This window comes from Entamoeba invadens, assembly GCF_000330505.1.
Source record: "Entamoeba invadens IP1 unplaced genomic scaffold scaff_1105074726713, whole genome shotgun sequence".
NCBI lineage: Eukaryota > Evosea > Mastigamoebida > Endamoebidae > Entamoeba > Entamoeba invadens.
The window spans coordinates 182,754-196,178 of NW_004443770.1; the positions used below are offsets into that span (position 1 = coordinate 182,754).

The 13,425-nt window shown below is 29.3% G+C and overlaps 3 protein-coding genes across 3 annotated transcripts; 1 reads left to right on the forward strand and 2 right to left on the reverse strand.

Moving 5' to 3' along the window:
• Positions 1-10,873: 10,873 nt before the first annotated feature.
• On the reverse strand, positions 10,874-11,239 carry EIN_429370 (hypothetical protein; the record flags this gene model as incomplete). The annotated part of the gene is made up of 1 exon (XM_004261894.1): positions 10,874-11,239. One exon carries the CDS (start codon positions 11,237-11,239, stop codon positions 10,874-10,876), a length of 366 nt encoding a protein of 121 aa, XP_004261942.1.
• A 317-nt stretch (positions 11,240-11,556) lies between these two features.
• Positions 11,557-12,360, reverse strand: EIN_429380 (hypothetical protein; the record flags this gene model as incomplete). Its single annotated transcript, XM_004261895.1, has 2 exons — positions 11,557-11,739; positions 11,836-12,360. The coding sequence occupies 2 exons, from the start codon at positions 12,358-12,360 to the stop codon at positions 11,557-11,559; spliced, it is 708 nt and encodes a 235-aa protein (XP_004261943.1).
• A 369-nt stretch (positions 12,361-12,729) lies between these two features.
• Positions 12,730-13,245, forward strand: EIN_429390 (60S ribosomal protein L18-B, putative; the record flags this gene model as incomplete). The annotated part of the gene is made up of 1 exon (XM_004261896.1): positions 12,730-13,245. One exon carries the CDS (start codon positions 12,730-12,732, stop codon positions 13,243-13,245), a length of 516 nt encoding a protein of 171 aa, XP_004261944.1.
• Positions 13,246-13,425: the final 180 nt, after the last annotated feature.

The following is a 13,425-nucleotide window of genomic DNA, read 5'->3' on the forward strand; positions in this document are numbered from 1 at the left end:
ATTTGTACTTTGTGTAGTGAAAATTATATATTAAAGAATAACACATGCGTTACGTTTGTTACTCTCCCATATTGTATTGAATATTCATATGACTACATCGACTGTATTAGCTGCCAAAATGGATACAAAATTGAGAACGGGAGGTGCACAAAATGTCCTGCAAATTGTGAGCAATGCGGGAAAACTTGTGATCGATGTGATTTAGGGTATTACTTGGACACCAATGAAAACAGTGCAATACAAAATGTGAGATGTGTGAAATGTCCATTACTCAAAAATTGCAAATATTGTTTGGGGAAGGAAAGTTGTGAGATATGTGAAGACAAGTACCACGTCGATGATGTGACTTTTGAGTGCATTCCCAATGTGCAATTCTGTATTTTGTATAACAACACAAAATGTGTATTATGTGACGTGGGACATTATTTACTTAATGACAAATGCATTGATGGTGTTCAACACTGCGACACACATTTTGCACTAAATAAGTGTGTGACGTGTGAAGAAGGCTATTTCGCTTCATCACAACTCCAATGCGCGCAATGTTCGACAAACTGTGAAACTTGTGAAGGAGCGAATTCTTATTGTACATCATGTGGTAAAGGAATGATCGGCTTTAACTCTTCTTGTGCTCTCTGTGAAGACAATAAATGTGACAAGTGTACATTAGATGGTGAAAAATGTTATGAATGTGTGTCTAATGGATATGAAATTAAAGATAACAAGTGTCAACAATGTTCTGTAGGATGTTATCAGTGCAGTGGAAATGGGAAATGTCTGCAATGTAATGAACCGTATTATTTAGAACCGTATTTTGGTAAAGATGGTGGTTGTGTCTTAAACTTAACTAAAAGACCAAAAAATGTTATTCCCGTTTTTATCATTTCTGTTATAGCAGTTTTTGTTGCTGTGTTGGCAGTGTCTGTGTTGTTGATGATTGTTATAATACAACAAAAAAAGAAGAGAACAGAGAAACCAAGTGATGAAAAATGAGTTGTTATTTGTTTGTTTATATATACAAAAGTAATGAACTTAAAATATGTTATTTTTAATTATATTAACTAGAGTTGGTGGAAGAAGTCTGGCTCGTTTTCAAATTATAGTAAAATTGATATTAATTTAAGTTGAAAATTATTTTGACTGATTTTATTTAATTCATTGTTGATTCAGACTTCAATCAACAATTTTCAATCAAAAACATTACGTTGATAATGAGATACACTTGAGATATGTTACTGAAAATATATACTTAACTATCGTTTTTTATTTGTATAAATATTTGTAAAAAAATATATGAAAAAATCGCATTATTCTTCAATAATATCAATGTATCAATTAAAATATTAAATGAATGATTTATCAAAATTTATTATTTTTATTTGATTATAATGTGTACAAAACTGTAACTATACGTTCATTCATGAACGGAGAGCTTACTCAATTAGGTCATTTGAGAAAGCAGAATACTTTATTTTTAGAATAATAATTTTTTTTCAATTAAAATCTTTCAACATCGTTTCACCAAATGATTCACATTTTTTGTGATACAACAACAAAGTAACAAAAAAACTTAATAAGTTTTACACTCTTAATTTGTGGTATTTTAAAGTTTTACAATCATCATACGGAAAATAAACACATTTCAAAGTGTCAATTAAACCTTTCAACAAATTAATTGACGATGATAATCAATTAAATAAATCTTCGAAATATGCTTTGTTAAAACCTGCCGACACATGGAAAATTTATTGTCACTAAATTTTTTCAGTAAAATTCACACTTTCTTCATTTTCTTTTTCAATTTCACCGTTATCATTGAAATTGTATTTTATTCCATGAATCATCACAACCTCATTTTTGTCGAAAATGTTCACTAAATTAGTTTTTGTTGGGGGTTTGACTGGAATTTACTAATAAAAATTGACTCATTCCAGTTGAAACAATAAATTTTTTTATTAACTTCCATTTTTAAATCACCATTACCATAAACTATATCGGATAATAGATGTGTATTTGAATTGTAATAAGATTCGAGACCAACAACTTTTTTGTTGGTTTGTAAGATTGGGTTGTTTTTTGTACTTTGTTTCTTTTTTGGCCTTCCCATTTTCTTTGTTTTGTTTCAGTGTTAACCAAATTTGAGTTTCGCCCAAGTGTTGGCCTCTTCGATGTTTCATTATCAATCATTGTGTGTTTGGTTTTTTGTTTTTTGATTGTTTCCATTTAAAAACAAATATAGTATGTTTTTCTGTTCATTAGACAATATTGGTACATTTGTTGAAGTCATTGTGTCTCTTTTTGAAATTAAAGTAATTATATGATTATTTGTTAACATAAAAATGGTAAAAGATTCAGCCTGTCAAATGACAGCCGAATTCAAAAAAATATAATTAATTGATAAAAATAGTTTTTTAATTGAAACCCTATTTTTGAGTAAGCTCTTTTGAAAATAATTATTTTAAAAAATAAAAAACGAAACTTGCAAACAATTTTATTGTTAAAAGTATGACATCAAACTAGTATTGTTAAATTTGAATTAAAGTATAAAAATCAGTTATTGTTACACCCATCATTATTTTGAGAAATATAAACTGTTTTTCAAAACTCTGTACTGGGATGCCCCGATTTTTTAAACAAATAATTTCTAAATAATTTTTCCGTTGCTTAACCCTCATTTTTTGTTATAAACATTTACTCAAAAAAACAAGATAACGAACTTGAATTTTTTTAATTTTACTTGACAAATAAATCTTGCATAAAAATTTACTTGAAAATAATAAAAAACAAACTTCGGATTAAAATTTTGATTACCATAACACAATTTTTGCCAAAACCGTAAACACAACTTTATAATTGAATTTCCATGTTTACAGAATCACCAAGTTGTGTTTTGGATAAAAATGAAAAGTAAAAATGAATAAAACAAGCATTGAGAGAGAAAAACAACATTAAGACTTACAATTAAAAGTTTTTTATTTTATTTTTGAACTGTTTATTTTATTTTAGACTCTTTTTATTAATAACCTTGATTGTTTAAATGTTTGTTTTATGTTATTGATGACTTTTTTAATTGTTGAAATAAACAATAACTTATTAATAATTAAAGTGTTGTATCATTCGATGCAATAATTTCCTTCATTACATCATTAGTTTATTGTTATACAGTCGGAGTTTGTTTAAAAAGGATGTTTTTTCGACTGAATTAGTCATTTTTTATAATATTAGTTAGATTTTTTTGTTAAAAAGGATATTTTTTTAATAAAATAGATTGATTATAATAAATTAGATATAATTTTTGTCAATTAGGAATAATTACCGTAATGAGGTAATATTTTTGTTAAATAAGATTTTATTATTATTATTCGAGGTATTATTATAATAAAAATAGGTTGAATTACCAAAACATTAGGTATATTTACATTAAATAGGTACATTTTTCGAACTTTAGATTTATTTACAATAATTTTAGGAATGATTTATTTGAAATATTATACATTTATTTTTAAATTAGGCACTTTTTAACGTAGTAGGAATTAACAATAAAAATATATAACCCATTTACAATAAAACAACTTTTAACGTATTTAACATCATTTAATTTAACATTTTTTCATTACATAAACATCATGTCTACTTTACAATACATTGATACATGAGATCCGGAAGCGAATTTAAATTACATTCAAAACGCGCCAACTCCAACAAGTGGTCAACCAGTTGTTCCATTTGTAATACCACATCAAAGCATTCCACCTATTGAAAAGAAAAAACGAGGAAGACCTCCAAAAAACACAAAATTGCAAATTCCTACTACATTATCAAAGAAGCGTGAGTACACACATTTGACAAATGCACAAAGAAATCATTTGTTTAAAGAATGGCAAACTCATGGAGATGATTGGTCATTCAGTGAATATTCTTCAATGGTTGGTATTAAAAAGAAAAGACTTGAAAGTATGTTGACTTTGCTGCGTCAAGGGAAGTCTATATACACAAAGAATCACTATAAACGCCAAAGTAGGACACTCCCCTTTCAAGAACTCGTTTATAAAGGAATTGAAATGGATGGAACAATTTCAGTAGCATCTCTTCGCAAAACAATTGCACAAGAAGAAAAATTGAGAATGGAAAGACAACAAGAAGATGTAATTATGGACTTGGAAATAATTGATGAAGTCGAAGTGACTAAAGAAGATGTTAACAACTTAGCACCTTCAAAATCTTCGAAAACAAAATTCATGTCTGGAAAGACAACAAAAGGAGAAGAAAGAACGGTTCCTATATTTTCATTTGAAAGAGTCAAAACACGAGGAGTCCCAGCTAACACGCCAGAAAATATGGATAAAAAGATAGCCGCAGTAAATGAGTTAAGGGGTTTGATCGGGGGAGGTGCAAAGTGGGTTTGCATAGATGAAACAAGTTGGAGCATTGCTTCAACTGCTGCTTATGGATGGTCAGCTAGAGGTAAAGAGTGTTTTATTACTAAAGCCAGAGGATGTATTCGCCTCACATCCATTTGCGCTATCGACTTAGATGGGTTTTCTTATTGTAATATCACTCCTGGAAACAACACTCTGGCAAGTTTCGAAGTGTATTTTAAATATGTTTTCAATGAATATGATAAGTTGGGTCGCCATTGTGTATTTTGGTGTGATAATTGTGATATACACAATTCAATGAATCGAATAGTTAATGGTACAAATCATTCAGTGGTGTTTAATGCAGCTTATTCACCAGCTCTTAACCCAATCGAGAACATTTTTGGCTTATGGAAAAGAAGAGTAGAAAAGGATGTCAGGATTTGGAATGGCCTTCAAGGGCTATTGGATAAAATCGCAGAAGGATTTAAAACGATATCTGGAGAAGAGACTCAGGCTTCATTTGAAAGGGTCCGTGAAGAAATCTGGCCAAAAGTTTTTGCAAGAGAAGCTATTTAGTTATCCGTTCGTTAATAATTATTTGTTTGTGTTTTATTTATATTAATAATAATAATTAAAAGTGCCTAATTTGAAAATAAATGTATAATATTTCAAATAAATCATTCCTAAAATTATTGTAAATAAATCTAAAGTTCGAAAAATGTACCTATTTAATGTAAATATACCTAATGTTTTGGTAATTCAACCTATTTTTATTATAATAATACCTCGAATAATAATAATAAAATCTTATTTAACAAAAATATTACCTCATTACGGTAATTATTCCTAATTGACAAAAATTATATCTAATTTATTATAATCAATCTATTTTATTAAAAAAATATCCTTTTTAACAAAAAAATCTAACTAATATTATAAAAAATGACTAATTCAGTCGAAAAAACATCCTTTTTAAACAAACTCCGACTGTATTATCGTTTATCTAGTGTTTGTTAGAAATATAGAATTATACTCATGTTTAGTTACAAAATAAACCACTGACCAAATAACGAACCTGGAAAATCGGGAAAGATTTACCCATTATTTGGGTAATTTCCCGATTTTTTGTTTAATAATTGAAACTGTATTGATTTTTAAGGGTTTAAAACTGTGTACCGTTGTTGTTTCAACAAATAGGAAAATAAAAAATAAACCAAATAAAAAACAGTAAATAATGGGAAATTAAGACAAAAAGTTTTTATAAATTTTGGAAACGGTACAGAGTTTTGAAATACAGTTTATTAACCGACCAACAATATTTTTTTTTCTTTAGCAAAATGCACGAGACGCAAAAAATTGCGTTTTTTTTCTATAAATAAAAAACTGATAAAAAAATCTAAAAATAAATAATATTTTTAAATTCTTGTTGGCAAAATATAAACATCGATAAATGTTACATATTCATATTGTTGTTGTTCAATATACACAAGTCCAAATAATTTAATATACACGTGTTCTGAATTGATGATATATATGGTATTTGATCGATAAACAGGAAATTGAAAAATAATAACATGTAATATAAAGGCTTATTCAAGATTGTTTGGACTTTGGTTTTTTTCAAATAAACAAATAAATCGTTGAAGTTGTAACAATAACATTATCGCCTTTGACTAAGTTGTTTGTTAAATACATCATATTCATTGCTCGCTCTTATACAAATCAAAACAATTTATCGAGTTAGCAATCTATTGTTACGAAAAAAAATATTAAATAATAAATATTATCGTTTCATTTTTTGCTGTGTGTTTTCTAATGATATAACAATAACACATTTTAATTGTTTTTTTTTGATAATATAAATCCAATTGGATTTATAACACAGTTTTGTATTCGTTCTTTATATATTATTTTATAGTTATAATTAATTTTTATTTTCTTTTTTTTTCTCGATACTATCAATATATAATACAAAATACTTAAATGTTTTTATTGCTTTTCAAAAACAATAATTGATGAGTAATTTTTTGCCATAAAAAATACTTTTTTATTACAAACAAACTTGATAAAAAATAAACTGAATTTTAATTTAAAATATTATGGTTGAATACATGAGTAAAGATGGAAAAATTTCATGGGTTAAAACCTCTTTTTCAACAACCGATGAAGACTTTTCGGTTATTGTTGATAGATATCTCAAAGTATCTAACATGAATAACGATGCCACTCCATTGGATTATTTCAATTTGTTTTTTACAGAAGAAATAAAAAATTTTATTATTAATTCTTCAAATAAATTTGGAGAAAAGGCAATAAAAAACAAAAGTGGAAGTAAACACTTCAAAGAAATTACCAAAAGTGAATTTGATGCTTTTTTGTCAGTTTCTATTTCTCAGGCAAATTATCTTGATACTAAACTGCCCCTTTCATGTTTGTGGAGTGGGGTAACAGCAAATCCGATGTATGTTGGACCAATTAGTATTAGTCGTTATTTGCAAATTAAATGGGCACTACGATTTGATTCAAATGCATTTGAACGCGTAGTTTTACGAAAAGGTGATAACGAAAACAATGAATCAGTCGTAGTTGATGACGAAGATGACGAAGATGACATAGTCAGAGCAAGAGACGAAGAAATTCAACCTGATAATTTAGATGACGACCCGATTGATATTAACAACAATTTTAAGACTTCGTTTCCAAAAACAAGTTTGACAAAATTGAATACAATTTTTCTTGCTACTAGAATGCAATTTGGAGGAAATTGCAATTATATTCCAATAGGAAGCACCCAAATCAATTCATTTCAAAATACAGAATGTTCAAATCAAATTGTTATTTCATCACAACAAACTACATCTACTTGTACCACAACATTAATTAATTCAACAACACCATCAAACACCCAAAACGCTATTACTCTTCATTCTTTATCACAATATTCACAACACAATAATGTAACATCACATGAAGTCCCTTTAGTCCCAAGAACAGTATTGATACAACCAAGGACTAATCACAATGGACTTAATATGGAAGATATGATAAATTCATTGTATCCAGACGAAGAGTTAAATTGGGACAATTTTAAATATGTAAGTGAATTGATTAGACGGTTCCGTTCCAATTTGATTGACATACAAAACAATTATTATCTAAACTCAACGGAAATAAGTATAGATGAAAATTTATATCACTATTATGGTAGATGGAAGTATGTAACTTACATGAAAGGAAAGCCAGCTAAATATGGAATTAAGTTTTTTTTGCTTGTTGATTCTATTTCAGGATTTATAATGAATCTTCAAGTATATAGAGGAGCAAACAATGGAATTCCTGTTGATAACTTAGGAGCCAAAGTTATTGTACAATTAATAAAAGAATTGAATCACAGACAGTTGGGTACACCAACTTTTAACATAAACTTGACAACCGATCGTTTTTTTTACTTCCGTACAAGCCGCAGACATTCTAAGTCCTTACCGGGTGACATTAACTGGAACAGTTAATTCCAATCGCAAATTTTTGGCTCCGAACCTTTTACTAACAAACAAATCAAGAGAAAACGTAATTGCAATTCAGACTTTTGGTGGTCAAAGAGTTAATCCAATTCAATTAGTCAATTTTAAAGATAAAAATCGGTGTGTTGCAATTCTGACATCAAGAATTGTTTATTTGAAAATGCACACCAAAGAAAAAAGATTTAATGTCAATCTTGTTTACAACAAGTTTATGGGAGGTGTCGATGTTGCTGACCGTCTTATGACAAGGTACTCCACAAAGCGTGTGTCAAGAAGATGGCCTCTCGCAATTTTTTACCACCTTTTGGATATGGCAATCCACAATTCTTATATCATGTATATATGGTCTAAAATGAAGAGGAAACCTACAGAGACTTCAGAAGGAACAACATTCATACAATCAGTGGACGTATCTCAAATTGATCCTATCAACGAAGACACCACAAAACAACAACCAACTTTTGAAGAATAATTCCAAAATAAACTTAGCGCCATTGTCGCGAAACATTCCAGACTGAAATACTACCAAAAACTCGCGTTACAGTTGGGTGAAAAAAATGCAAATTTAAGACTTAATCAATCTGTATCATCATATGAAAAAAGAATAATTGCTGTTTTTCTAGGAGTAGATATAATTGACACATCTTCTTTACCTGACACTATTGATCAAAAAAAGAAAAAAGGCCATTGTTGTATCTGTGACAAACTCGGAGGAGATCGTCTTACTAGTTGTGATTATAAATACAATTGTTGTGTGTGTAATACTCATGTCTGCAAATATCATCACGAAATTGTCTGTGATTTGTGCAGAGGAGTAAATTTGCAAAAAGCAAAAGAACTGGGTGAACAAAGAGCCGAAAAATAAACAAAACAAATAATATTTTTGTTGATTTTGATTTATTCAAATTATAAAAATTAAAAAAATGAATTAAAAATAGCCAACATTTAAATGATAATACCAAAATTTTTAAATATATAAATTTAAATTTGATTTTGGTAAAAAATAATAGGTTTTTTCATTTTTTTATTTTTGAACGCGTTTTTTTGCGTCTCGTCCTTTTTAACCGGTTAAAATGATAAACAAATGTATTTACAATTAATGTTTTTTTGTTGTTTTAATGAATTCTGGTGTGACAAGAACTGAATCTATGAACTGCAAGAAAATTGAAGACTAAATAAAAATCATATTAAACACCAACTCTAAATAAAAAATAATTTGTGCTTGTCACAACTATACCATTTATTGTATTCAAATGACATTTTTTATTGTATTGGTATCAAGGTGATACCAACACCTTGATAATTTGGAAAAGTTATTTGAATTATAAGTGTATCTTTAAAGTTTAAAATAATAATAAATGTTATTTAGTTTGTTTTTACAACAACATTCTAAATTTTGCAATAATAATCAATCAATATTTGACCAAAAATTGATGTTGTTGACCTGATAGATATCGGGTTTTAAGCACTTGTATTAATTATTTTTGAATGGCGTTAAAAAAACAATTTTAAATTAATTAAACTGAAATGAAATACAACAACACCATATTGAATATAATTATAATATTAATACTTAAATAGTAAAACAACTAATTATAATAAATTTATAATAATAAAATAATAAATAAATTAAACACCGAGACCATACAATAATTTTAAATAAAAAAACCTTTAAATTACACATACAAAGAATAAGATAAATAAAAGCAAAAAATGGCACCAAACAAAACTTGAAAAAGGTATAATCAACTCAAATTTAGTTTTTGTGAGAATGACTGAAGATTCAATTAGTTCTTTATCTGACGATGAGTTGGTTGAAGTTCCGTTTTCTGTTGAAAATGCTGACCAAAACGAAACAAAGGAAAAAGCCGTGAATCTAGAGTGTTTTTTGCCCTACGAATTTGGGAACAAAACCCCAACCACAAGTAGTTTAGACAATAAAAAAGAAGACCTAATTTCTGTAGTAAATCAGTGTAGGTCAGAAATTCAAAAAATGAAAGACGAAAACGAACAACTGAAAAAGCGAATTGATGTTCTTGAGGTTTGGTTTCACTTTGATCAACAAAACGAATTAACTCACAGCATTCGACATTTAAAAGACAGGTCGAATATCCGTTCTCAGTTTGTCTTTTGTAAAATGAAACTATTCAATATAATTATTTAACTACAAAAATGTTACATCGAGAACAAAAAGATTTAAAATTAGGCAGAAAGAAAAGCAACTCCTGTTTGTTTTTTTTCATTTTTTGAAGATTTATCGGAATAAAGATATTCGAAATATTACAAAAATTCCACTCAAGTACATTTAGTGACCGATATAATATTTTTATTATATATTATAAGAACAAAACTAAATATATAGGAAATGAAGAGGAAGTCAAAACGATCGATCTCGATTGATGACAACAAAATTTATAAACGAAAATTTTCAAAGGAAGGCGACACGCAACGAAAAGATTTGTATTTAACGGACAGAGAATTTTTGAAAATATTTAAAATGACTCGAGACGAATTTAATAAATTGCCGTCATCAAAACAGTTGTTTGTAAGACTGAAAAACAAAGAACAGTTTGTTTATTATTATCTATTTTATAAATTATAAATATTAGTTATTTAATTTATAATATATATATTATTATAATATAATATATTTATTTAATTATAAATATTAGTTATATTTTATAAAAAAGAATTTAATGAATGAAATTGAAAGAAATTGATGTGTAGAGTCGAAGACTTGTTTTTTATGTGATCTTTAAAATTTATGTGTTGTATTCTTTTTTGTGTTTGGGAATAGGAAATTTGTGAATAAGTAATAATAACTCGAATAAACAATGTAAAAAGTCTTCACGTCTGAGAGGGGGAGATAGAGAACAACGTTCATGAGGAAGACTGTCTCGAGTTTGAATGAAGACATGATTTGCAAGTTCTTTGGTATTGATTGCTTTGTTTTTAGTTTGTTATATAAAACAAAAATACACGAAGAAGTGATTAATTTCGGCTATAGAGGTATGTGTAACAGTACTCGACATCCAGCTGGAACACTATGTAACACGTCATGAATGAGATAACAAGATACAACAACAACGCAGAGAGTGCTCTGTACCCCCACAACTTGGTGTTCTCGTCTTTTGAGAAGATGTAAAAGAGTTGGACCATCCAAATGAGTGGGAAGATGTATCCAACGAAGTACAAGAGTGCAGTTCCAAAGTATGACGTGTTTTGTTTGACGGCTTGTTGTTGCTGTGGGACTTCCATTTGTTGTTGTTGGAGGGTGTACATCTGTGGTTGCTGATATACAACTTGGACTGGTTGTGCGTACGTCTGCATTTGGACAGGAACTTGTGTGTAAGCCATGTGAATGTTTTGCAAGTTGTTTTGCTTCTTTTTCTATCAAATGATATTTTTCTTTTCTATAAAAAAAGGCAATATTGTGTCAATGGTGGCAATTAGTCGTTATAATGACTTGAAATACCTTTTTATTATAGTCCATTGGTATGTTATAATACAATTTTGCCTCTTTCTCAAATAATGATTGTATTTTTCATTCAAATTAATAGCACTACAGGTGTACTATTGAAATAGTAAATAATACTATATCATATGGTATATCAATGTTATATTAAAAAACTATTAAATAAATTAAATAAATTTATTAATTTATTTAATTAAAATTAAATATAACAATAGTTATAAACTATTTTCGGGTTTGGAATAACTGGTGGTGGTGCAGTTGGTACAGCCAAGTCTTTTGGTGGTGAAACTTTGACCGTCTTAATTTGTTTATTTGGGTAATACAATGTGATTGGTGGCGACTTTGGAACATTTCCATTGATAGTATTAATAACAAAATCCATCTTACCGTCAGCTCTTTGTATTCTTGTTACAACGATAATGTTGTTTTTAATTTTTACGTCCAACGAGTGGAAATGATGGGAATGAAATAAACCAACAGAGATGACTACTTTGAATCTTAGCAGTGTGATGACACTCAACAACACTTGGCTGACCTTTTTAACTTCTCGAACTTCACGAAACAACACTTTGAGTATTTGGAGGTTTGGATACTTATCGGCGTTCATTTTAAAGTCGACAAGACTCGAAGATGGAATAGTCAAATTCCTCAGATATGGGTAGATGTCTTCCTTTAACGGAAGGTGAGTGGAGAAGACCATCTTCTCTAAAAAATCGCCAGCAATAAAGAAATCTCTGTCGACTAATTGAATCTTGTTGATGTTCTGAAGAGTTTCTTTGGTGACTTTTAGAAGTGCTTCTGATGTGATTTGAAGTGTGTGTAACTTTGGGAAGACTTTGAGAAGTGAAGTTACTGCTACTTCAGTGGTTGTGACTGGGTTTGTGTGCATCATCTCTATTGCAGTGTGGCACTTAGTACTCACAAATTCAAAACTTTTGATATCACTGGGTTGAATATATAAAATTACATTCATCATATAAAACGGTTCAAGGCGAATAAGCATCTCTTTTCGTTGTTCAGTTTTTAGTTTATGAATCAATCTGACAACTTTGAGGTATTTGTCTTTCCATCTAAACTATAATTTATCTAGTATCTTTTTATAATAGTTCTAACACTTATTATAATATATTAAGTAAAATTATAATAAACAAACTATATTTTAGTTTCAACACACACAGTTAAAGGTCTTACAAAATCGGGAAAATGAAACCCCTTTTCATGATCAGACAAATGTTATTAATATACTAAAATTAATTATAATGTATAGTCATATTTATATAAAAGGATTAATGCGCAAATAAACAGGAAAATTCGTACAAATAGAAATAGGAGTGAACCCTAAAAGGAACTGAAGGGAAGCACTCAGATTGGAATGGCGATTGACCTTGACAGACACAACAAGCGTAAGCACGTCTCGCGAAACCCAAGAGGAACCAATCCGTACATGAAGTTGTTGGGCAGAATATATGCGTTTTTGGCCAAAAGAACTCAATCCAAATTTGCAAAGACCGTCCACCATAGACTTTGCTTGAGTGGTGTGAACCGCCCTGTTGTCTCGACCTCAAAAATTGCGGCGCTCCTCAAGGATAGAGAACAAAAAATCGCCGTCTGCATCACCACTGTCACTTTCGACGAAAGAATGCCAGTCCTCCCCAAGATGACTGTTTGTGCTCTTCGATTCACCAAGACTGCCGAACAAGCCATTACTAAGGCCGGTGGAAAATGCCTCAGATTCGATGAGCTTGCCATGAAAGCTCCAACTGGAAAAGACACTTTACTCATTAGAGGAAAGAAGAGCACAAGAGCTGCTCTCAAGCACTTCGGTAAGGTCTGCGCCAAGAAGCACGCTGCCAAGGAATACAAAGGAAAGGGATCGAAAAAACACTAAGCTTTATTGATTCTTGTTGTGAGGGGTTCTTTCCATGTTTTTACTCTCAACCGGTTTTGTTTGATCATAATATCAAAAACTTTTTAAAACTTTTTTAAAAATCTTTCAAAAAGTTTTTAAAAAATCTCTATAGTAAACCAAACAACTAAATTACAGGAATCTTCCTCTTGTGCGTCATGC